General features: G+C 41.9%; 2 protein-coding genes across 4 annotated transcripts in view; both read left to right on the forward strand.

The window, feature by feature from the left end:
* LOC120055775 (heparan sulfate 2-O-sulfotransferase 1-like) overlaps nucleotides 1-11912 on the forward strand; it is a 29495-nt gene extending 17583 nt beyond the window's left edge. Inside the window, exons 3-8 of the mRNA XM_039003727.1 lie at nucleotides 8095-8339; nucleotides 8875-8960; nucleotides 9404-9542; nucleotides 9873-9970; nucleotides 10403-10560; nucleotides 10914-11912. Of these exons, the coding sequence (XP_038859655.1) occupies nucleotides 8095-8339; nucleotides 8875-8960; nucleotides 9404-9542; nucleotides 9873-9970; nucleotides 10403-10560; nucleotides 10914-11140 (953 nt within the window). The 3' untranslated portion in view covers nucleotides 11141-11912. The remainder of the gene's footprint in view (nucleotides 1-8094; nucleotides 8340-8874; nucleotides 8961-9403; nucleotides 9543-9872; nucleotides 9971-10402; nucleotides 10561-10913) is intronic.
* A 6809-nt stretch (nucleotides 11913-18721) lies between these two features.
* Nucleotides 18722-26160, forward strand: part of LOC120055776 (serine/threonine-protein kinase N2-like) — a 42749-nt gene continuing 35310 nt past the window's right edge. For all 3 annotated transcript variants that reach the window (XM_039003728.1, XM_039003729.1, XM_039003730.1), the window contains exon 1: nucleotides 18722-19007. In XM_039003728.1, the coding sequence (XP_038859656.1) occupies nucleotides 18987-19007 (21 nt within the window). In that variant the 5' untranslated portion in view covers nucleotides 18722-18986. The remainder of the gene's footprint in view (nucleotides 19008-26160) is intronic.

Below are 26160 nucleotides of genomic sequence, written 5' to 3' on the forward strand. Positions count from 1 at the left end.
AACAGCAAAGGACCTTGTGAAGATGCTGGAGGAAACAGGTACAAAAGTATCTATCTCCACAGTAAAACGAGTCCTATATCGTCATAACTTGAAAGGCCGCTCAGCAAAGAAGCCACTGCTCCAAAACCGCCATAAACAAGCCAGACTATGGTTTGCAACTGCACATAGTACTTTTTGGAGAAATGTCCTCTGGTCTGATGAAACAAAAATAGAACTGTTTGGCCATAATGACCATCGTTATGTTTGGAGGAAAAAGGTGAGGCTTGCAAGCCGAAGAACACCATCCCATCCGTGAAGCACGGGGGTGGCAGCATCATGTTGTGGGGGTGCTTTGCTGCAGGAGGGACTGGTGCACTTCACAAAATAGATGGCATCATGAGGGAGGAAAATGATGTGGATATATTGAAGCAACATCTCAAGACATCAGTCAGGAAGTTAAAGCTTGGTCGCAAATGGGTCTTCCAAATGGACAATGACCCCAAGTATACTTCCAAAGTAGTGGCAAAATGGCTTAAGGACAACAAAGTCAAGGTATTGGAGTGGCCATCACAAAGCCCTGACCTCAATCCTATAGAAAATATGTGGGCAGAACTGAAAAAGCGTGTGCGAGTAAGGAGGCCTGAACCTGACTCAGTTACACCAGCTCTGTCAGGAGGAATGGGCCAAAATTCACCCAACTTATTGTGGAAGGCTAGCCCGACACGTTTAACCCAAGTTTACAATTTAAAGGCAATACACTCAATTAGTATTTGGTAGCATGTAAACTTCTGACCCACTGGGAATGTGATGATAGAAATAAAAGCTGAAAGAAATAATTCTCTCCTATTATTCTGACATTTCACATTCTTAAAATAAAGTGGTGATCCTAAGACAGAATTTTTACTAGGATTAAATGTCAGGAATTGTGAAACTTAGTTTAAATGTATTTGTCTAAGGTTTATGTGGACTTCAACTGTACATACAATATGTAAAAAAATATATATATATTTTTTTTTAAATATGAAGGCATGTCGATATTGTGATTCGGTGTTCTATACATGTATTGCTCACTGTATGTCTGCAGCAGAGTGACGAGAGCGATGAGAAAATGAGCTTTGAACAGTCATGGAAATAAAAGTGCTGACAACAGATTGTCTTACCATTTTAAAAAGAAGATGGAGAACAAGCTATAGGATGAAAAATACTGGAATTCTGCCGCTGGCACAGCCGACTAGTGCAAGATTATTGTGATACCGGCAAAAATAATATTGCGATATATTGTCAAAAATAATATCCCGACATGTAACTAACTTTCTTTTTTTTATTTTTTTTTACCCCGTCATAAGGCTAGAATCAGACCATCACAAGACCTTTTTTCCCCCAAACAACAACCTCCCTCAAAACTGCCTGCAAAGGGGTTGCCGTCTGCCCTTCTCTAACTGAAAAGGGCATGGTTTTGTCTGCTGACAACAGATTGTTTGTTTTGTCTCGCTTCACTGACAGTAGAGGCTTGTGTGAACTCCCATGAGGAAAATAGGCCGCTTAACAAGATACCTTTCCACCAAGAAACAGGCTACTTCCACATGCCCCATTTCCACATGCCAATACAAATCTGGTATCTGAGCGCTTGGTTACACGGTTGCCACCTCAACTCTGACACCAGAGAAATATCTGCACTTGCTTGGGCTAGGCTGTACAAGCCAGCTGATTTTTGTAGTTTCTCGTTTACTGCCTTGACTCTCTCTCAGATGTCTAGACCTCAAATGCCAGGGTAGACGTGAATGAGCGCTTTCATGGGCCATCAAAGCTGCAGTTGTCTCCAAGCCAGGAAAATCCCCCCCAGCTACGGTAATCTGGCCTAAAAAGAGCACTTACGACTTAATTGCTTTAACTCATTCACTTCCTGTCATTTCTTCACAAACGCTGCAAGATTCTGATGTTTGTGTTTTGTCATGCATTTGTTTGAAACGGTAGTTCTGTACAGTCTTTGAAGCATTTAGTTGATCAGCCTGTAAATTTCTAGTTGCTGTGAAAAGTTAGCACATGGGTCCCTCATACAGTATGCTTGACATTTCATGAATAATGTCTATGCAGGTCTTCAATAGAAACTGAGTGTATCTCTCATCTTGCTCCTCCTCAACTAATCACACACTTTTATTCACTCCTGGCTGTATATGCACTACGGTAAACAAATAATGCATGTGCGGCGTGAGCAAGAATTTGTCACACCTAATTATCCACCAGGAAACACAGGGCAAATATAATGTTGGGGGGAAAAAACACAACTTCTACTATTCTTTATTTGTATTTACAGCTGCAACCTAGATCTCCCCCCTGTCATACTCCATTTGATTTTGCAATCCAGCGCTATTGAAGCAGAACAATACAAGGCATCTACCTCTCAGGCTGGCGATAGCCAATCTGTATTACCCCTTTGCCTAGACTTTGGCTCGGGGGGCTAACAAGGCTGAATAGCTGCGGAGTATGATGGATGTATGAGCTGCCTGGAGAAAGGCTAATCACCCCTGTTTTTATTATCAGATCTTATGAGATGGCCATAATATATAACAAACTGTCATATTTGCGGGTTTCCCACCGAGTATGACTGATTTTGAAAATTCGAATTAAGTGTGAAATTGTAGTAAATAGCTTATTGCGATCTCGGCCGGTGTTTAAGAATGTGTTCAGAATAATAGGTATCGGCTTAGTCTTTAAGACTGTGTTGCCGCCATAGGTCATTAATTAGCTGGAATTATATGGAGGCGAGGGGGAATCAACGGAAATGGGAACTGAATGGAAGCGCACTGTGTGGCCAGAGTGATTATTCTTTTAAGAGCGGGCCTTTTGTCCAGTAATTAAATTACCTCAGTCGACCATTAGCTAAAGTGTCTGGCGCCCTCTACTCCGATACAGTGGGTTTCTACCTAAGCTTGTTCAACACCATGGACTACAACAAGGCTGTAACTCATGCTTTGTTGTTGGTACTGAACACCATGCCCTTAACTTTTGGTTTGGGGCCTGTTTACGTTCAGCTCATTATGCTTTAGAGCTAGGGAGAGCTGATCTTGATTCAGTTGTTACAGATAGTGAGTAGTCTCCAATATTAGGACATGCCATGGGAATAGGCTAAGGCCAGGGGTAGGTAACTAGATTAGATTCCGCCGCGGACCATTTTTATTCAGAGCGGCGGGTGGGCTGAAAAATAATTTGAAAAATGTGTACACTGCAAATTGATCACAACTAAGCACAAAAATAAATTGTATTTGAAAATAACAATCATTTCATGCTTTGCTTACATTGAGACACGATCACATACAGTGCCTTCAGAAAGTGTTCGCACCCCTTGGCTTTTGCCACATTTTGTTGTTACAGCATGATTCAATTGAGATTCACTGGCCTACACACAATACCCATAATGTCAAAGTGTAATTATGTTTTTAGAATTTTTCTCCAATTATACTGAACAAGAATATAAACGCAACATGTAAAGTGTTGGTTTCAAGAGCTGAAATAGAAGATTCCAGGAATGTGCCATATGCACAAAAAGCTTATTTCTCTCATTTTGTGCACAAATTTGTTTATACCATGTTATTGAGCATTTCTCCTTCGCCAAGATAATCCATCCACCTGACTGGTGTAGCATATCAAGAAGCTGATTAAACAGCATGATCATTACACAGGTGCACCTTGTGCTGGGGACAATAAAAAGGCCACTAGAATGTGCAGTTTTGTCACACAACGCCACAGATGTTTTGAGGGAGTGTGCAATTGGCATGCTGACTGCAAGAATGCCCACCAGAGTTGTTGCCAGAGAATTTAATGTTAGTTTATTGTAGAGAAATTGTCTCCAATGTTGTTTTAGAGAATTTGGCAGTACGTCCAACCAGCCTCACAACCGCAGACCACGTGTAACCATGCCAGCCCAGGACCTCCACATACGGCTTCTTCACCTGCGGGATCATCTGAGACCAGCAACCCAGACAGCTGATGAAACTGAAGAGTATTTATGACTATAATAAAGCCCTTTTTGTTTGGAAAAAGTCATTATGATTGGCTGGGCCTGGCTCCCCAATGGGTGGGCTTATGCCCAGTCATGTGAAATCCATAGATTAGGGCCTAATGAATTTATTTCAATTGACTGATTTCCTTTTATAGTAACTGTCGGTAAAATCATTGAAATTGTTGTGTTTTTATTCAGTATAATTACAAATGAACACTAGTATCTTCAGTCAAGCATTCAACCCCTTTGTTATACCCTACATTACTCATCTCATATGTATAGACTGTACACTATACCATCTACTGCATCTTGCCTATGCCGTTCTGTACCATCACTCATTCATATCTTTATGTACATATTCTTTATCCCTTTACACTTGTGTGTATAAGGTAGTAGTTGTGGAATTGTTAGATTACTTGTTGGTTATTACTGCATTGTCGGAACTAGAAGCACAAGCATTTCACTACACTCACATTAACATCTGCTAACCATGTGTATGTGACAAATTTGATTTATGGTAAGCCTAAATAAGTTTGGGAGTAAAAATGTGTCACATAAGTTGCATGGACTCACTCTGTATACAATAATAGTGATTCTTTTTAACACATTTATTTTTATTTTTAATAACAACCTCATCTCTGTACCCCACTCATACAAATCCCTCAGTCGAGCAGTACATTTCAAACAGATTCAACCACAAAGACCAGGGAGTTTTTCCAATGCCTCACAAAGAAGGGCACCTATTGGTAAAAATGTGACATTGAATATCCCTTTGAGCATGGTGGAGTTAATAATTACACTTTGGATGGTGTATTGATACACCAAGTCACTACAAAGATAGGAAGGACGACTAAATTCATTGCCAGAGAGGAAGGAAACCACTCAGGGATTTCACCATGAGGCCAATGGTGACTTTACAACAGTTACAGTTTAATGGCTGTGATAAGAGAACTGGGGATGGATCAACAACATAGTAGTTGCTCCATAAAACAAACAGTTGACAGAGCAAAAAGAAGGAAGCCTGTACAGTATTTTAAAAAATACCCAACATGCATCCTGTTTGCATTAAGGCACTAAAGTAAAACGGCAAGAAATGAGCTTCATGACCTGAATACAAAGCATTATGTTTGGAGCAAATCCAACACATCACTGATACTCTTCGTATTTTCAAGCATGGTGGTGGCTGCATCATGTTATGGGTATGCTTGTCATCGGTAAGGATACAAAAATAAACAGAATGGAGCTAAGCACAGGCAAAATCCTAGAGAGAAACCTGGTTGTCTGCTTTCCAACAGACACTGGGAGATGAATTCACTTTTCAGCAGGACAATAACCTGAAACACAAGGCCAAATATGCACTGGAGTTGCTTACCAAGACAACATTGAATGTTCCTCAGTCGCCTAGTTACATTTGACTTAAATCGTCTTAAATATATGGCAAAGCTTGAAAATGGCTGTCTAGCTATGATCAACAACCAACTTCACAGCGCTTAAAGAATTGACAAATTATAATGTGCAAATTTTGTACAGTCCAGGTGTGCAAAGCTCTTAGAGACTTACCCAGAAAGACAGCTGTAATTGCTACCAAAGGTGATTCTAACATGAATTGCCTGGTGGGAATACTTATGTAAATGATATTTCTGCATTTTCAATAAAATTGCAAAAATGTCTAAACCATGTTTTCACGTTGTCATTATTTTGGGGGGGTGGGTTGAATTCCTGATGATATTAGTGCTTTTACCCCCCTAAAATAAATAAATTGACAACTTTGGAGGTCCCAAAAATGTCACACTGGATGGTTTTGGCCCGCGGGCTGCTATTTGTCGACCCTTGTTCTAGGCCTAGAGATCTGCGCTCGAATCTCTGAGTGAGAGTGCTGATCTAGGATCAGCTACCCAACTGTCCATATAATCACATTCATTTTGATCTAAAAGGCTAAACTGATCTTAGATCAGCACTCCTACTGTGGATACGGGCCCTGATTTATGAAATTGTAACGGTCCGATAACAGCTCTTTTATGGCTATGTGCTTTAGGTGGGGGGGGGGTGTCACTTAGCTATTTTGGGTGTTACTCATGACCATATTTATCGACGGACGACCATAGACAGCCACCTGTCACAGCCCAGTATCGTGGCTAGCACCAGTTGTTAGCACGGTTGGTTAGCGCTAGCTTTGATCAGTGGGACATAAGCAGACGCCTGGGAGGGGGCGGTGTATGTGGGGATGGCGGTGTATGTGGGGATGGCAGAGGGGGAAGCCGAGTGATCACAGATTACATCTTAATTTCCCCTCTACCATGTGCCAGCGTGTCTACATGGATAGGCATGACCTGGGCTGACTTGGCTCTGTGTTCCCACGAGTATTAGGTGCTGGAGTGTTTTTGTGTTCCAGCACAGATCTGAGCCATTGTCACCACCAGTCAATCTGAGACTGATTTGACACAGAAGCCTATTTTTGTTTTAGTCACACAATTGTTTTGATAGTAGGTGCTGAAGGCCCTTAAAGGGATAGTTTACCTAAATAGAAAGTGTCCTATGGACCCGTAGAGTTTTTATATATATATATATATATATATATATATATATTTTGCTACTAGTCATTTCCATGTGAAATGACCCATGAGCACCAACATTAAGTTTATATGAGCATATCAAATTGGGTGTTAAATGAAATCGAAGAGTCTACATTTTGAGGAATTAAGGCATATATACATTTCCTGAAAATTAGGAATAAGCAAAGGCTTTGATTTATTTTCAAATAGATTACAAAACATCTACCAGAAAGTCTTAAACTGTATTAGAAATACATCCATACACAATGTTGAAGTGAAGACCCCTGCCCACATCTTTTAGATATTTTCTCATTTCTTTCCCTCAATTAGGGAGGATAATGAAAGGTAGACCCTATCTATTAGTTAGTGTTTTAACTGATATTCATTTTGAATGAAGTGATTAACACTTGAAATTCTGTTACCAAAATGGCTTCTAATCATAGGCTTCTATGTTGCACAAGTTTGGACAGCAGAGTAGAGAGTAGTTCAATAGAGTGAAGTACACAGAGCACACTAGAGTTGAGTACACTATACTGCCCTACCAAGCAAAAGGGAGTAACTGCTCATAGCGTGGAACTGAGAAAAATGGCTTTTTATATACCTTGGTTTCACAGTAACTTTATGCGGTTACTGCTAACATGACCCCCATTTTCTCCAAAACACAATAAAATAGAGGCAGGATATTTGTCCACATGATTGAGCATGTATTTAATGTAGCAAAAATGACATTAACTATTTTTCGACCAAATGAGCAGTTACTGCCTTTTTGCTTGGTAGGGCAGTGTAATGTACTGAACTATACTCTACTTGACTGTACTGTACAGTTATGTGTTATACTGTACTCCTACTGAGCTCTACTTTGATGTTCAAACTTGTGAAACATAGACGTCTATGATTGGGCGGCAAGTAGCCTAGCGTTTAGAGCGTTGGGCCAGTAACTGAAAGGTTGCTGGTTTGAATCCCAGAGCCGATAAGGCTCTGTTGATGTGCCCTTCAGCAAGGCACTTAACCCTAATTGCCCCTGTAAGTCGCTCTGGATAAGAGTATAATGTGTGTATAATAATACCCAAATATGCAAAGGAGGATATTGCATATTTCTACCTTTTTTTTGTGTACCAAATTTAGGACACATCACCATGAAGAGAATGACATTCATATCTATAATTATGCATTTCTGTGTAGTACAGATCAGGGACCGAAGATGAAATTCAATTAAAGCAATTATTATACCGCGTGTAAATTCACTTCACTTTGGTTCAGTAACCAAAATAGATTTTTTTTCAAACTCAAGGTGTCACGTCATAGCTGACACCCCGTTCTTTCTGCAGACATCTGTGAATCTTTCATTTTTGAGCAGATATATTTTAAGAGTTTTTGAAATACGTGGTCACATAAAACACACTGAGGGAGATTTTACCAAAATTCTGTTACCAGACTTTGCATCTGCATAGTTCTTCCAGTAAAACTTTGAAGATGATGGTTTTTGTTTGGCATCCATTTTTTGAAGTGGAAAAAATTGTCTATAATACGGTGGACTAACCCTTTAACTCCTCTTCTGGGCAGAGCGGGCCATCGCCAGGCACGAGGTGCACGAGATCGAGGAGAGGCACACGCAGGACGGCCTGCGGGAGCGGGAGGCCCCCTCGGCGGCCGGCGGTGAGGACATGGTGGTCATCTACAACCGCGTCCCCAAGACGGCCAGCACCTCCTTCACCAACATCGCCTACGACCTGTGTGGCAAGAACCGCTACCACGTGCTGCATATCAACACCACCAAGAACAACCCAGTCATGTCCATGCAGGACCAGGTGAGCGAGTGAGGCCAGAGGGTCAAGGGTGTAACGTCCCTCTATATGTAGCTGATTAGAGGAAAATATTACATACGGTGGATGCTGATGGAGGGAGAGATCAGAGGATTAGCTCTTTGTAATGACTGGAATGGAATGAATATAAAGGCTCCACACACATGGTTTCTTCCATGATCCATTCCACCCATTGCAATGAGGCCATCCGCCGATTTTTAAAGTGACACCAGCTGCCACTCGTCGCCCACTGTTTACATGCTGCCAGAATTCTAATGTAGCAATGTTTTGACCTCTGGAAGAGTGAGAGAGAGGTATAGAGTGACTCTATATGTCTCTCTCACTCTTCCACAGAGGTCAAAACATTGCTACATTAGAATTCTGGCAGCATGTAAACAGTGGGCGACGAGTGGCAGCTGGTGTCACTTTAAAATCGGCAAGAATGAATGCGAGGGGAGAGTGGAAGCGAGGGAGGGAGAGATTGATGAGGGGATTGCATAGGCACATGTCATGTATTAATTGCCGTTGTCTACCTGCTCAGGTGCGGTTTGTGAAGAACGTGACCGAGTGGGGGGAGATGAAGCCGGCGTTCTACCACGGCCACGTCTCCTTCCTGGACTTTACAAAGTGAGAACCCCTCACTACTGCACACATCCTACCAGATAGACTTTTGCTGCTGTCTCCCCCTTGTGGTCTTATAGAATACTACATCACTATTGCGCAACATTCAGAATGTCACAGATAGAGTTGCATTCTATCGAAGGGATACGGCTTTAAATCATATGAAAAGGGGTGTCGTAATGGCAAGTTGAAGCAACACTGTCCTATTGAACAGGGCCTAGATTTGTGACGTGTTCATAGGTCATCTTAGATATGTAATTTCTAGCATCTCTATGCTAGACGTAAGTCCTTATACAATAAATGATAACACCATCTCCTATTGAACAGGCCCACGATATTAAGATATTGTCTGTTCATAGGTCATCTTATACAATATATGTGTAATATACGGGTCGGGTAGGACATCATTATACAATTTATTCTGACACTAGCTTTCTGTTTTGACGCAGGTTTGGAGTAAAAAAGAAGCCCGTCTACATCAATGTGATCCGCGACCCCATCGAGCGCCTGGTGTCCTACTACTACTTCCTGCGTTTTGGGGACGACTACCGGCCCGGCCTGCGACGCCGGAAACAGGGGGATAAGAAGGTCAGTCCCACAGTCCTCTGCATTATTTCGTACATCTTTGCATGCGCGGTAGAACAGCGGAATATCTACTGCCATTTTATTTATTTTTTAAATTTCACTTACTGCTCGATGCACCTCACCTCCGTTTCGTCCACAAAACAAAAACGATAACAAAGGTGCTGGGGCGGACAGTAGGACTGTTAACCTTAATGCGGATTCCGTCTTCTGGGTTCCACTTAGAGCAGAATTATTATATTTTATTTATTAGCAGTAATATATACAATATATTTGAACAGTAAAACACGCTTCCATAGGTAATGCTACATTACATTTTTCGTTGATGTGATTCAGACCTTTGATGAGTGTGTGTCGGCGGGTGGCTCAGACTGCGCCCCGGAAAAGCTGTGGCTGCAGATCCCTTTTTTCTGTGGTCACTACTCCGAATGCTGGTATGTACCCCTCTTTACGTGACATCCATACCCTGCATTCTTAACCTATAAAACATTTCTTAATGAGCTGGGATATGGACAGAATCCCTTTAACATCCATTTAAACTTACCTCCATTATACATACAGTACTATTGCATGCCTTTTGATAAGCTTTTTCTCTCGTGTGATCTGTATCATCCCCCCCTCTCTTTCTGCCCCCTGTCTCAACTGTCGAATGCGAGGCTAGCCTATTTGCTTGATTGTAACGCAGTTTATTGATTTTGTATTTGTTTACCGTACTTGTACTGTATACTGCAATTCAGCTCGGAGCTGCCAATGTATCCAACGTGAAATCATTCTCTACGTAAATCTGAACATCTCACGTACAGCCGGTGTAAAAAGGGCTTTCTGAATACATTTGATAGACAGTCAATCAATCTTTTCCCCCGTAGGAACGTGGGCAGCCACTGGGCCCTGGAGCAGGCCAAATATAACCTGGTCAATGAGTACCTGCTGGTGGGGGTGACTGAGGAGCTGGAGGACTTTGTAATGATGCTGGAGGCGGCGCTGCCGCGCTTCTTCAGGGGCGCCACTGAGCTCTACAAAACGGGTACGCTACCAATGCCTACTTCCTACTGAGAGGACATTTTAGATTAGGACTTTATTCAGGATTATTTATCACAAAGGAGATTGATTTAGTCTTTTTCCAACTTTTTTTATGTTAGTGTCAGCATGTAGAATGATGACGTACCTGTTTTTGAATGTTGAAGCATGTACAGTAGATGTACCTTTTGTCACAGGAGAGGTGATTTTAAGTGTGTAAACAAAACTACATTTTCACTTGTTGCTGCTCTGTGAGAGACCAATTCTCACTTTTTTTCACAGCTCTAACAGCTCTTCATTATATTGGACAATTTCTACATACCATCTTTAACTTAAAACGATATGCCCCTTACCCAACAGGGAAGAAATCCCACCTGAGGAAGACAAGTGAAAAGAAGCCGCCCACCAAGGAATCCAGCGCCAGGCTGCAGCAGTCCGCCATCTGGAAGATGGAAAACGAGTTCTACGAGTTTGCCCTGGAGCAGTTCCAGTTTGTCCGGGCTCACGCCGTCCGGGAGAAGGACGGGGAGCTCTACCTGCTGGCTCAGAACTTCTTCTATGAGAAGATCTACCCCAAAACTAACTAGCGCACATGAAAGATGGACCATTCTTCTAGGCTTCATGCCGTAGTCACACACACTGGGGAGAGGACAGAGGAGAGGAGGAAAACTAAGATCATCAGTGGATCTGTGGAACTGTCTGTGTTAGACGTTGTTAGCAGTTTCTGAATGTCGCCCGCTTCACTGACTCCTCCGCCTCCATAGTAGCCAACAGAACCAGGAAGCTGCCTCTTCCTGGTGCGAGAGTGCCGATAGGGCATGTTCCCACCAGCATCTAAGTTCCAGGACTACCTTTCTCCTTCCAGGTGAAAGTTCACAGGAGTGATTTGCTTGACAGACACATGGCAGGAGACGAGTCTACTTGGCACTGGCCATGTCCTTTTACTTCTGGTCACATGATTTGTATTTTCTGTCCAGAGGGCAGGTTTTTATTGGCTTGTTCTGTTTGTTTGCATTTTATTTGTATTTTCATTCTACTTTACTATCATCGTCTATGGGGACATTGTCGTCCCATATTTTATGTGTTCAAATGATGTAACCGTCTAAAAATTAAAAGTTGACTACAATGTTATCTTGGAGTTTATCTATATGAATTGAAGACGTTTTTACAAAATCTGAATTCTGTGGCCTCCATAGACTTGGGTGACTGATACACCTTGTTCACTACTGTGGTACTACTATTCAGTGTTTTATACTGTACTTATTTACTTGTATTCATACTCTTTGACCCAGTTGGATTATTGCTAGGTGGAATGTGAAGTGTTTACACATGATGTAATTAAACTATGGAAGAAGACAATTCAGCTGCTGTACATATTACTAATTTCAATACATCTGGCTCAAAGTTATTTTATTTCAAGAGGACTTGCTATGATTTCAGATTTGGTATAACACGTTTAGTTAATGAGCCATTTGTACATTTTTCTCTCCGCTTTTGTTATTTTCTCTAGATTGGCGAGGGACCATTTTTCATTTGAGTGCTTTTATTGTCAATATATCATATGTTTGCTATCATTGGGCCACTATTGAACCCAACGTGCCCCCAAATCCATTGTTTTGCTGCTGTAAACTCATTCCCTTGTTGCATTTCTCCAAACAAAGGGTGACGTTGACCATTTTTTATTCATGACAGATTTTTATTTTATTATCCCAGATTATTTTCATTTCTTTATATTCCCCTTTAGGATAATGAGTTGCAATCCATTTTCATTTATGTTTCTATGGTTATCATGTAAGACTAACTTTACCTAACCCATGCGTGCCCTGCTAACTGCTGGTGCTGCTAATGGCAGTTCCTGTTCTTCTATTGATGGCCTACTAACACAGACACTGATCAGATCATCTCTAACTCAGCCCAGCCAGTGACTGCAGTGCCGGAGCACTAGAACAGCCCTTAATTAATCAAGCCTAGCCCAGACTTTCAGACAGCAGGAGTACGGGAAAAAAAGGGAATTTTTTCCCCCACAGTGGATTATAAAAGAGAGATTGAATCTCCTGAGGTAAATTGTGATGTTGGGATGGTAGGCAGGCAGTAAAAACTAAACATGGCTTGTGTTCTCATGTTATTAAAGGGGCACTTCACCATGTGACATCATCAGGAGTCATTCTCTCAGTCATCTTTTTGTAGAAACATGCTGATTTCAGACACTGGTATGGTGAATGAGAACTCTGGATAAAAGCATCTGCTAAATGGCATACAGTTGACGTCGGAAGTTTACATACACTTAGGTTGGAGTCATTAAAACTCGTTTTTCAACCACTCCACAAATTTCTTGTTAACAAACTATAGTGTTGTCGAGTTGGTTAGGACATCTACTTTGTGCATGACACAAGTAATTTTTCCAACAATTGTTTACAGATTATTTCACTTATTATTCACTGCATCACAATTCCAGTGGGTCAGAAGTTTACATACACTAAGTTGACTGCCTTTATTAAACAGCTTGATAAATTCCAGAAAATGATGTCATAGCTTTAGAAGCTTCTGATAGGAAAATTGACATCATTTGAGTCAATTGGAGGTGTACCTGTGGATGTATTTCAAGGCCTGCCTTCAAACTCAGTGCCTCTTTGCTTGACCAAATTTGAAAATCAAAAGAAATCAGCCAAGACCTCCACAAAAACTAATTGTAGACCTCCACAAGTCTGGTTCATCCTTGGGAGCAATTTCCAAATGCCTGAAGGTACCACGTTCATCTGTACAAACAATAGTACGCAAGTATAAACACCATGGGACAACGCAGCCGTCATATCGCTCAGGAAGGAGATGCGTTCTGTCTCCTAGAGATTAATGTATTTTGGTGCGAAATGTGCAAATCAATCCCAGAACAACAGCAAAGGACCTTGTGAAGATGCTGGAGGAAACATGTACAAAAGTACCTAAATCCACAGTAAAACGAGTCCTATATCGACATAACCTGAAAGGCCGCTCAGCAAGGAAGAAGCCACTGCTCCAAAAGAGCCAGACTATGGTTTGCAACTGCACATGGGGACAAAGATTGTACTTTTTGGAGAAATGTCCTCTGGTCTGATGAAACAGAAATAGAACTGTTTGGCCATAATGACCATTGTTATGTTTGGAGGAAAAAGGGGGATGCTTGCAAGCCGATGAACACCATCCCAACCATGAAGCATGGGGGTGGCAGTATCATGTTGTGGGGGTGCTTTGCTGCAGGAGGGACTGGTGCACTTCACAAAATAGATGGCATCATGAGGGAGGAAAATGATGTGGATATATTGAAGCAACATCTCAAGACATCAGTCAGGAAGTTAAAGCTTGGTCGCAAATGGGTCTTCCAAATGGACAATGACCCCAAGCATACTTCCAAAGTTGTGGCAAAATGGCTTAAGGACAACAAAGTCAAGGTATTGGAGTGGCCATCACAAAGCCCTGACCTCAATCCTATAGAAAATGTGTGGGCAGAACTGAAAAAGCATGTGCGAGCAAGGAGATCCTACAAACCTGACTCAGTTACACCAGCTCTGTCAGGAGGGATGTGCCAAAATTCACCCAACTTATTGTGGCAAGCTTGTGGGAGGCTACCCAAAACATTTGACCCAAGTGAAACAATTTAAAGGCAATGCTACGAAATACTAATTGAGTGTATGTAAACTTCTGACCCACTGGGAATGTGATGAAATAAATCATTCTCTACTATAATTCTGACATTTCACATTTTTAAAATGAAGTGGTGATCCTAACTGACCGAAGACAGGGAATTTTTACTGGGATTTGTGGAAAACTGAGTTTAAATGTATTTGGCTATGGTGTATGTAAACTTCCAACGTCTACTGTATAATGAATGTGAGGTTAAAGTGGTGAAGTGCCCCTTTAAGGTCTATGTTATACAGAGGCTACTCCTGTAGTTTTGGTTACTCAGCCTATTTTCCCTTCCTCCCTAACCAACAAAAAATCGCTGCAAAGACAGTCTCTCTCTCTCTCTCTGTGTAGTATCTGTTGGAATGTCAACCTCACCATGTTTTTGTTATCATTTTGTCATTCCCATGTTTTTGTTGTCTTATAAAAAAAATGAATTGCCAATTACTGCATGCTTTTTATTTAATTATTTGTTAGTACATTGATCGACACTGAAAATGTTGGCTGCTGTTCTCGCTGTACTACGGAGGGAGCTCATTGGCTAATTTTTGTCTTCACCCGCCTGGAGTGGAGACATCTATGGGTGACATTATCCAGCCCATGGTGATGTGTGTGTGTGTGTGAGTGTGTGTGTGTGTGTGTGTGTGTGTGTGTGTGTGTGTGTGTGTGTGTGTGTGTGTGTGTGTGTGTGTGTGTGTGTGTGTGTGTGTGTGTGTGTGTGTGTGTGTGTTATGGAAACAGCAAATTAACACTTGGCTACTGTAAATGAAAAGACATGGATCAGGCTAGGTGATACCTCTTCCTGAAAAAAGCAGATTGAGACCAAATGACATGGGGGTTTCCAAACTGAGGAAAAGAATGGCAACAAGTATACATCAACTTCTCTGTTCGAAGAAAAGGGTAAGTCACAGTCCCAGGGCTGCCTGATGCACACTGTTGAATCGGTGTCTCACCAGCCAGGCCCAGGTAATCTCATGCTCGTCATCAGTTACTGAACCAATCTCCTATTAATCCCATCATTAGATAGCCAGCCTACAACAACTTCCTGTACTTGTCACTGTGACCCAATAAAAAGGGTTTCCCTGCCCTCTGTCCAAGCCCTCCCAGACTGATCTCAGACCTACTTCATGAGATTGGATCTCTTCATCTGTAAGATGACAAAACTGATCCAGGACCTGTAATGTAAAGTAGTGTAACAACTTTCTTATGTACTGGTGATGATACAGAAGCAGGAAACCAACAGTGTTGGGGAAGCAACTCTTAAAATATAGTTTACCAAGCTACCAATTACGTTACACTTGAAGAAGTTAAGCTACACTAATTGCTACCCTTAAGAAATATATAGTTTACGTTCACTACATCCAAACTACTTTGTGAAACATGATATCTAAATCTGAAATCTCACAGATTACAAATTCCAAGACAGATCACTCTGGGGCCAAATGTTAACAGTGTGTAATTTAGCCTATTAAACACAAAAACAATGTTTCAAGTGAGAATTACGGAGGTCTGATGCCGAAAATAAATCATTATTGCCTACTTCACCCATATTTGATTTTCCGTTTGCAAAGAAAGTTGTCTAACATGTAGTTCCAGTAGTTAGCTACACCGCTACATGGTAAAACAAGTCATTAACTACTGAAAACACTACCAAGATTTGATGTAGTTAAATTACTCAAAATATATGTAAACTCAGCAAAAAAAGAAACGTCCTTTCACTGTCAACTGCGTTTATTTTCACCAAACTAAACGTGTAAATATTTGTATGAACATAAGATTCAACAACTGAGACAGAAACTCAACAACTGAGACATAAACTGAACAAGTTCCACAGACATGTGACTAACAGAAATGGAATAGTGTGGCCACCAGCTGCATTAAGTCCTGCAGTGCATCTCCTCCTCATGGACTGCACCAGATTTGCCAGTTCTTGCTGTGAGATGTTACCCCACTCTCCCACCAAGGCACCTGCAAGTTCCCGGACATTTCTGTGGGGAATGGCTCTAGCCTTCACCCTCCGATCCAACAGGTCCCAGACGTGCTCAATGGGATTGAGATCCGGGCTCTTCGCTGGCCATGGCAGAACAGTGACATTCCTGTCTTGCAGGAAATCACGCACAGAACGAGCAGTACAGCTGGTGGCTTTGTCATGCTGGAGGGTCATGTCAGGATGAGCCTGCAGGAAGGGTACCATATGAGGGAGGAGGATGTCTTCCCTGTAACACACAGCGTTGAGTTTGCCTGCAATGACAACAAGCTCAGCCAGATGATGCTGTGACACACCGCCCCAGACCATGACGGACCCTCCACCTCCAAATCGATCCCGCTCCAGAGTACAGGCCTCGGTGTAACGCCCATTCCTTCGACGATAAACGTGAATCCGACCATCACCCCTGGTGAGACAAAACCACGACTCGCTAGTGAAGAGCACTTTTTGCCAGTCCTGTCTGGTCCAGCGACGGTGGGTTTGTGCCCATAGGCAACATTGTTGCCGGTGATGTCTGGTGAGGACCTGCCTTACAACAGGCCTACAAGCCCTCAGTCCAGCCTCTCTCAGCGTGTTGCGGACAGTCTGAGCACTTGTGCGTTCCTGGTGTAACTCGGGCAGTTGTTGTTTCCATCCTGTACCTGTCCCACAAGTGTGATGTTCGGATGTACCGATCCTGTGCAGGTGTTGTTACACGTGGTCTGCCACTGCGAGAACGATCAGCTGCCCGTCCTGTCTCCCTGTAGCGCTGTCTTAGGCGTCTCACAGTAGGGACATTGCAATTTATTGCCCTGGCCACATCTGCAGTCCTCATGCCTCCTTGCAGCATGCCTAAGGCACGTTCACGCAGATGAGCAGGGACCCTGGCCATCTTTCTTTTGGTGTTTTTCAGAGTCAGTAGAAAGGCCTCTTTAGTGTCCTAAGTTTTCATAACTGTGACCTTAATTGCCTACCGTCTGTAAGCTGTTTGTGTCTTAACGACCGTTCCACAGGTACATGTTCATTAATTGTTTATGGTTCATTGAACTAACATGGGAAACAGTGTTTAAACCCTTTACAATGAAGATCTGTGAAGTTATTTGGGTTTTTATGAATTATCTTTGAAAGACAGGGTCCTGAAAAATGGACGTTTCTTTTTTTGCTGAGTTTAGTTCACTACTACCCAACACTTGAAACCAACCTATTACCACATCAAACCCATGAACTACTGTACTATTGTTGGATTGAAAAGATCACATTTCAGGTTATCAGAAGCTTAGTTGATTTTGGGTAATGGGTAATGGGCACACACTATGGAACACTCTCCCACATTCCATTGACGTCTATGCATGACGTCTCACCTAAGCGAGAGGTAGAGTTCAGCACAGCCTTACATAATACACTGGGGCCAGACCAACATCCCAGTGTCTCAGGTTATGACGGATATTATTGAACAGGGCGCAGATGTTCAGAACTTTACACATGGACTATTGTATAATGGACATGACTTGATTCTTTATCTTGTTGGGGCCATTTCTGTAGAAGGCCTGCCTACACATGGACAGCGTGGTGCCATTGGTATCAAGTGCAGTCAGTTGATAGCTATTTTAGATTGGCATCAGCAACTGGACAGATTTGGTTACAATCATGATAGTTATTCTCTGCAACTACTACTACTGTACTACTACAATGTATGAGGCCAGTGATTCCCAAACTGCAAGGGATCGGTAGAGGGGGCGCGGGGTCTCTTTTTTTTTTAAAGAAACTCATTACGGCTTTAAGTTGTAATAGTAGAATGCAGAAGGTGCAATTTCGAAATTGCAGAGCATCATCAGTTAATCTTGTCATGTTAGTTATTGTAGACCTTAGAGAGCTATTTCTAACTTGTCAGAAATGTTCAGATCAACTAACGCTTTCATGTATTTTTTTTTTAGCCCATAGATATTGTTGTAATTTTTTTGTCAGTCAAATATCACATGAATACACATTAGACATGGCAAAATGTATAGAATTGCAAGAAATTTTGATTTAAAACTGCTATATTTTCTTTGGGCCCCATGACAAAATGTGTAGAATTGCAGGAAGTAAACTTTAAACCTGCAAAATGGTCTCCACCAACAAGAGGGGTGTGAACAGCTTGTATCACGAACAGTGCTTGTGCCCATAGAAATAGGGGGGCCCTGAGTGAAAAAGTTTGGGAACCCCTGTAGGCTATCACTATACTACTGCTGCTTTTTATATTTGGTATCCTATAATAAAATTAGGAAGATGATGTCATTGAAGTTTCCTGCACTATTTTCAGCTACTATATCATAGTATAACCTCCTGCTCATAATCTTCATCGTTTTAATCTAGTCCTAGAATTGTTAAACTATTCCATAAACATTTTTTACATGGGATTGCGGGGTTCATGTGTGTGTGTGTGAAATGTATGATCACGTGAGAGAGTGTGACTATAATCTGGCGGCGAGAGTGGGCTATGGGTTGAGTGAGTGCATAGCTCCTATGGGCGGACGCTGATGTATTTCCACACAAACCACCGCTGCTCTCTCCCAAAGCAGTGGGACAGATTTATGGTGCTGCTTCACTTATGTGGACTATAGAACAACTTTTCGTGCCTTGGCCTAAGCGAAAAAAGACACAAGGATTCAAAGAAAGGCATGGAAAGTCAAGTATTTCCAAGATGACCGATGGTTTGGTCACCGAATAAGTAATTTTTGTCGCACGAGAGGGAAACTCAAAACAAGCCTGTTTTTGGAGTTCCACCTCCCCTCTCTCCGTAGAGTTTGATTCAAAAGTCGAAAGCCAAGATGGCCGCCGATTCCGTGCAGGTAGGAAAAGTTGACAACTGTTACAATAAACGCGTAAAGTTGTAATGCGCGTTTTCCAATTTAGTAGACTAACTTTATTCTATCGAACAGTCGCAGTAGGTTCAAATCTTGAGTTTTATAAATTTCTGAGGGATTTATCCACCCTTTCCCGAAGGACTGGGAATTATGGATTGAGGCCTGGAAAACAATTAGGGAAAAAAAATCCAGTTTTGCATTATTGTGCACTTGAGCACGCAACATCTGAACTACTGAATTCATCTGCTATAGATTATTTAAATGTCCTAAAATAAATGTAAAATATATTATGATAGTAAAATGTGTTTTTTTACATTTTGGTAAACAAAATTGTTTAGAACGAATTGGAAGAACATTTTCCATTTCATATCCCATTTTAAACCGAGACGGTAAAAGTAATGTTCCATTTTAAACTCCTTTGTAAATAGTGACACACTTGAGTCAAGTGGGCGCGTGGTAAAGCCCAAAGGTGTCTATTAAAAGAAACATGTTTTACTTGGTTGGAGCCTAGATTTAACGTAGTTGAAAATAATGTCTCAAGTAACGTTATAGGCATGCATATCCTAAATGTTAGCTAAGCATTCTTAAACATGATTGAATTTGGAGCTAATCATACAATGCAACATTTCGAAACCTCACAAGTGGCTGACTGAAAATAAATTAGAAAGTTGCATGTTTCAATCTATTTTTCGCCTCTGAACTGTAACAAATTAGTCAGAAGAAAGGTTGTGGTCACCACTACTGTCACTGGGATGACGTCATCTGTCAAATCTGCCCATTTGTATCGAAAAAAAAGGATACATGTCCATCAAACAACAATGTAGCCTTGAAGCATAATGATGTTATCTGACCATGCAATTTAGTAACTTTGTATGGTACCCCAACATAACTTAATTAACTCTCTCCTAAACATTTACATTTGAGGACATTAACCTGTGAAAATGTTGCCTTTGTTTGCGGTTTCCATAATTAGATTGAAGCTGGTACACTGTTTGGAACCTTATTTGTACCCACCCAGCAGCACCCATGAATGCAGACAAGTCTTTGCAGACATGATTTCACAAGACTCGTATTCTTAAATGGGTGACGGCTGAGATTGTTTGGACAGTGAGTGGAAGGCTCTTGTATTTGTCATGTTAATTATGCTGCTATCAGCCACTAAACAAAATAGTCTATTCGGAAAGTATTCAGACCCCTTGACTTTTTCCACATTTTGTTACAGCCTCATTCTAAAATATATATATATATATATAGCAAAAAAATAAAATAATCAAAAAAATAAAATAATCAATCTACACAAAATACCCCATAATGACAAAGCAATTTATTGTATATATATATATATCTTATTTACATAAATATTCAGACGCTTTGCTATAATACTCTAAATTGAGCCCAGGTGCATTCCATTTCCATTGATCATCCTTGAAATGTTTCTACAACTTGATTGGAGTCCATCTGTGGTAAATGTATATTGATTGGACATGATTTGGAAGGCACACCTGTCTACATAAGGTTCCACAGTTGACAGTGCATGAAGGAGCAAAAACTAATCCATGAGGTCAAAGGAATTGTGCATAGAGCTCTGAGACAGGATTGTGTCGAGGCACAGATCTGGGGAAGGGTACCCCAAAAAAATGTGCAGCATTGAAGGTCCCCAAGAATATAGTGGCCTCTATCATTCTTAAATGGAAGAAGTTTGGAACCACCAAGAATCTTCCTAGAGCTGGCTGCCCGGCCAAACTGAGCAATCGGCGGAGAAGGGCCTTAGTCAGGCAGGTGACCAGGAACCCGATTGTCACTCTGACTGAGCTCCGGAGTTCCTCTGTGGAGATGGTTGTCCTTCTGAAGGTTCTCCCTTCTCTGCAGCATTCCAAGAATCAGGCCTTTATGGTAGAGTGTGATCTGATCAGTGTCTGTGTTAGTAGGCCATCAATAGAAGAACAGGAACTGGCATTAGCAGCACCAGCAGTTAGCAGGGCATGCATGGGTTAGGTAAAGTTAGTCTTACATGATAACCATAGAAAAATAAATAAAAATGGATTGCAATTTATGATCATAAGGGGAATATAAAGAAATTAAAATAATCTGGGATTTAAAAAAAAATCTGTCATGAATAAACCACCCTTTGATTGGAGAAATGCAACAAGTTAATGAGTTTACAGCAGCAAAACAATGGATTTGGGGGCACTTTGGGTTCAATAGTGGCCCAATGATAGCAAACATATGACATTGACAATAAAAGTACTCAAATGAAATGTTCTCTCGCCAATCTAGAGAAAATAACAAAAGCTGAGAGAAAAATTTACAAATGGCTCATTAACACTCTACCAAAAGGCACATAAAGGACTCTCAGACCATGGGAAACAATATTCTCTGGTCTGAAGAAATCAAGATTGAACTCTGGCCTGAATGCCAAGTATCATGTTTGGAGGAAATCTGGCTGCCATCCCTACGGTGAAGCATGGTGGTAGCATCGTGCTGTGGGGATGTTTTTCAGCGGCAGGTACTGGGAGACTAGTCAGGATCGAGGCGAAGATGAACGGAACAATGTACAGAGAGATCCTTGATGAAAACCTGCTCCAGAGCGCTCAGGACCTCAGACTGGGGCGAAGGTTCACCTTCCAACAGGACAACAACCCTAAGCACACAGCCAAGACAAAACAGGAGTGGCTTCGGGACAAGTTCTTGAGTGGCCCAGTGAGAGCCCGGACTTGAACCCGATCGAAGAGACCTGAAAATAGCTGTGCAGCAATGCTCCCAATCCAACCTGACAGAGCTTGAGGATCTATGGGAGAAATTCCCCAAATACAGGTGTGCCAAGCTTGTAGCGTCATAACCTCGAATCTTCTTGAATGTAATCACTGCCAAAGGTTCTTCAACAAAGTACTGAGTAAAGGGTCTGAATACTTATGTAAATGTGATATTTCATTTATTTTTTAAAGTTTTTTTATACATTTGCAAAATTTTCAAAACCAGTTTTTGATTTGTCATTATAGGTTATTGTATGTATATTGATGAGGGGGTCTGAACACTTTACAAATGCACTGTCACTAGTGCATGTGTAGGAGTGACGAAGTTGTGTTATTGCCAATAATCTATGGCCCACAACTTCTTGCTCATCAGTAGTTTGTGTCTTGTTGTAATCCTGCCAAGAAAGACAGGCGAACCATGCACTGTTCCCAGGTATCACTGCACAGTTTGGCTTGTGATGTAAGAGCAACACATCCAGTTAGACATGTACCGGAACCTTGATGACAAACCTCCCGCTTTGGGCTTAATGTGTCTGTGTGTAGTTTATATGTGTATAGTCAATAAGCAGAATTGCTGTCTTACCTCAATTAGCCATGAATTCCCTAGTTGGAAAGCGGCGGTTTTCTAGAAGCTGTGCGGTGCCATTTTCCCAAAATGTTCCCCGACTTGGGCCAGCTCCCTAGCACTTAGAGTTTCAGCCAATGAGCTTCAGCCCCTCGCCATTTGAGTGACAGCTAGCAAGATGCGCACACACAGCAGAGAGAGAGCAATGACGTGGTGTGCATATCTGCACATACAGTACCAGTCAAAAGTTTGGACACACCTACTCATTCAAGGGTTGTTCTTTATTTTGTACTATTTTCTACATTGTAGAATAACAGTGAAGACATCAAAACTATGGAATCATGTAGTAACCAAAAAAGTGTCAAACAAATAAAAAATATATTTTAGATTCTTCAAAGTAGCCACCCTTTGCCTTGATGACAGCTTTGCACACTCTTGGCAGTCTCTCAACCAGCTTCATAGTGCCCTCAAAGCTCATCACTAAGCTAAGGACCCTGGGACTAAACACCTCCCTCTGCAACTGGATCCTGGACTTTCTGACGGGCCGCCCCCAGGTGGTAAGGGTAGGTAACAGCACATCTCCCACGCTGATCCTCAACACGGGGCCCCTCGGGTGCGTGCTCAGTCCCGTCCTGTACTCCCTGTTCACTCATGACTGCACGGCCAGGCACGACTCCAGCACCATCATTAAGTTTGCTGATGACACAACAGTGGTAGGTGACACAACAGTGGACAGCCGATAGGGAGGAGGTCAGAGACCTGGCCGTGTGGTGCCAAGACAACATCCTCTTCCCTCACCATGTTCAAGACAAAGGAGATGATTGTGGACTACAGGAAAAGAGGACCGAGCACGCCCCCATTCTCATCGACAGGGCTGTAGTAGAGCAGGTTGAGAGCTTCAAGTTCCTTGGTGTCCACATCACCAACAAACTAACATGGTCCAAGCACACCAAGACAGTCGTGAAGAGGGCACGACAACACCTATTCCCTCTCAGGAGACTGAAAAGATTTGGCATGGGTCCTCAGACCCTCAAAAGGTTCTACAGCCGCACCATCAAGAGCATCCTGACTGGTTGAATCACTGTCTGGTATGGCAACTGCAAGATTTCCGACCGCAAGGCACGACAGAGGGTAGTGCGTACGGCCGAGTACATCACTGGGGCCAAGCTTCCTGCCATCCAGGCTTCTTAACAGGTTCTACCCCCCAAGCCTTAAGACTCCTGAACATCTAATCAAATTGCTTCCCAGACTATTTGCACCCCCCCTCTTTTACGCTGCTGCTACTCTGTTATTATCTATGCATAGTCATTTTAATAACTCTACCTACATGTACATATTACCTCAATTACCTCGACTAACCAGTAACCCCTGCACATTGACTTTGTACTGGTACCCCTGTATACAGTTGGTTAGGACATCTACTTTGTGCATGACACAAGTAATTTTTCCAACAATTGTTTACAGACAGATTATTTCACTTATAATTCACTGTATCACAATTCCAGTGGGCCAGAAGTTTACATACACTAAGTTGACTGTGCCTTTAAACAGCTTGGAAATTCCAGAAAATGATGTCATGGCTTTAGAAGCTTCTGATAGGCTAATTGACATCATTTGAGTCAATTGGAGGTGTACCTGTGGATGTATTTCAAGGCCTACCTTCAAACTCAGTGCCTCTTTGCTTGACATCATGGGAAAATAAAAAAAAATCATCCAAGACCTCAGAAAAAAAACACGTTCATCTGTACAAACAATAGTACGCAAGTATAAACACCATGGAACCACTCAGCCATCATATTGCTCAGGAAGGAGACGCGTTGTGTCTCCTAGAGATGAACGTACTTTGGTGAGAAATGTGCAAATCAATCCCAAAACAACAGCGCTGGGGGAAACCAGTACAGAAGTATCTATATCCACAGTAAAACGAGTCCTATATCGACATAACCTGAAAGGCCGCTCAGCAAGGAAGAAGCCACTGCTCCAAAACCGCCATAAAAAAGCCAGACTATGGTTTGCAACTGCACATGGGTACAAATATCGTACTTTTTGGAGAAATGTCCTCTGGTCTGATGAAAAAAAAATAGAACTGTTTGGCCATAATGACCATCGTTATGTTTGGAGGAAAAAGGGGAAGACTTGCAATCTGAAGAACACCATCCCAACCGTGAAGCATGGGGGTGGCAGTATCATGTTGTGGGGGTGCTTTGCTGCAGGAGGGACTGGTATACTTCACAAAATAGATGGCATCATGAGGGAGGAAAATTATGTGGATATATTGAAGCAACATCTCAAGACATCAGTCAGGAAGTTAAAGCTTGGTCGTGAATGGGTCTTCCAAATGGACAATAACCCCAAGCATACTTCCAAAGTTGTGGCAAAATGGCTTAAGAACAACAACGTCAAGGTTTTGGAGTGGCCATCACAAAGCCCTGACCTCAATCTTATAGAAAATGTGTGCGAGCAAGGAGGCCTACAAACCTGACTCAGTTACACAAGCTCTGTCAGGAGGAATGGGACAAAATTCACCCAACTTATTGTGGGAAGCTTGTGGAAGGCTACCCGAAACATTTGACCCAAGTGAAACAATTTAAAGGCAATGCTACCAAATACTAATTGAGTGTATGTAAACTTCTGACCCACTGGGAATGTGATGAAATAAATAAAAGCTGAAATAAATCACTCTCTCTACTATTATTCTGACATTTCACATTCTTAAAATAAAGTGATGACCTAAAACAGACAATTTTTACTAGGATTAAATGTTAGGAATTGTGAAAAACTGAGTTTAAATGTATTTGGCTAAGGTGTATGTAAACTTCCGACTTCAACTGTATATCCTCGCTATTGTTATTTTACTGCTGCTCTTTAATTATTTGTTACGTTTTTTTTTTCTTAACTGCATTGTTGGTTAAGTGCTTGTAAGTAAGCATTTCACTGTAAGGTTGTATTTGTATTTGGCGCATGTGACATACAATTTGATTTCAATTAACAGTCCATCATTACTTTAAGACATGAAGGTCAGTAAATGCAGTGGCAAAAACCATCATGCGCTATGATGAAACTGGCTCTCAGGACCGCCACAGGAAAGAAAGACCCAGAGTTACCTCTGCTGCAGATGATAAGTTTGTTAGAGTTACCAGCCTCAGATTGCAGCCCAAATAAATGCTTCAAGTAACAGACACATCTCAACATCAACTGTTCAGAGCAGACTGTGTGAATCAGGCCTTCATGGTCGAATTTCTGCAAATAAACCACTACTAAAGGACACCAATAAGAAGAAGAGACTTGCTTGGGCAATGGACATCAGACCGGTGCAAATCTGTCCTTTGGTCTGATGAGTCAATTTTTGAGATTTTTTTGTTCCAACCGCCGTGCCTTTGTGAGACGCAGAGTAGGTGAACGGATGATCTCTGCATGTGTGGTTCCCACCGTGAAGCATGGAGGAGGAGGTGTGATGGTGTGGGGGTGCTTTGCTGGTGACACTGTCAGTGATTTATTTAGAATTCAAGACACACTTAACCAGCATGGCTACAACAGCATTCTGCAGTGATACACAGTCCCACTAAGTGAAAACCAGATGGGATGACAATATGTTTTTCGACAGGGCAATGACCCAACACACCTCCAGGCTGTGTAAGGACTATTTGACCAAGAAGTAGAGTGATGGAGTGCTGCATCAGATGACCTGGCCTCCACAATCACCCGACCTCAACCCAATTGAGATGGTTTGGGATGAGTTGGACCGCAGAGTGAAGGGAAAAGCAGCCAACAAGTGCTCAGCATATGTGGGAACTCCTTCAAGACTGTTGGAAAAGCATTC

This window comes from Salvelinus namaycush, chromosome 11 (assembly GCF_016432855.1).
Source record: "Salvelinus namaycush isolate Seneca chromosome 11, SaNama_1.0, whole genome shotgun sequence".
In the NCBI taxonomy this organism is placed as follows: domain Eukaryota; kingdom Metazoa; phylum Chordata; class Actinopteri; order Salmoniformes; family Salmonidae; genus Salvelinus; species Salvelinus namaycush.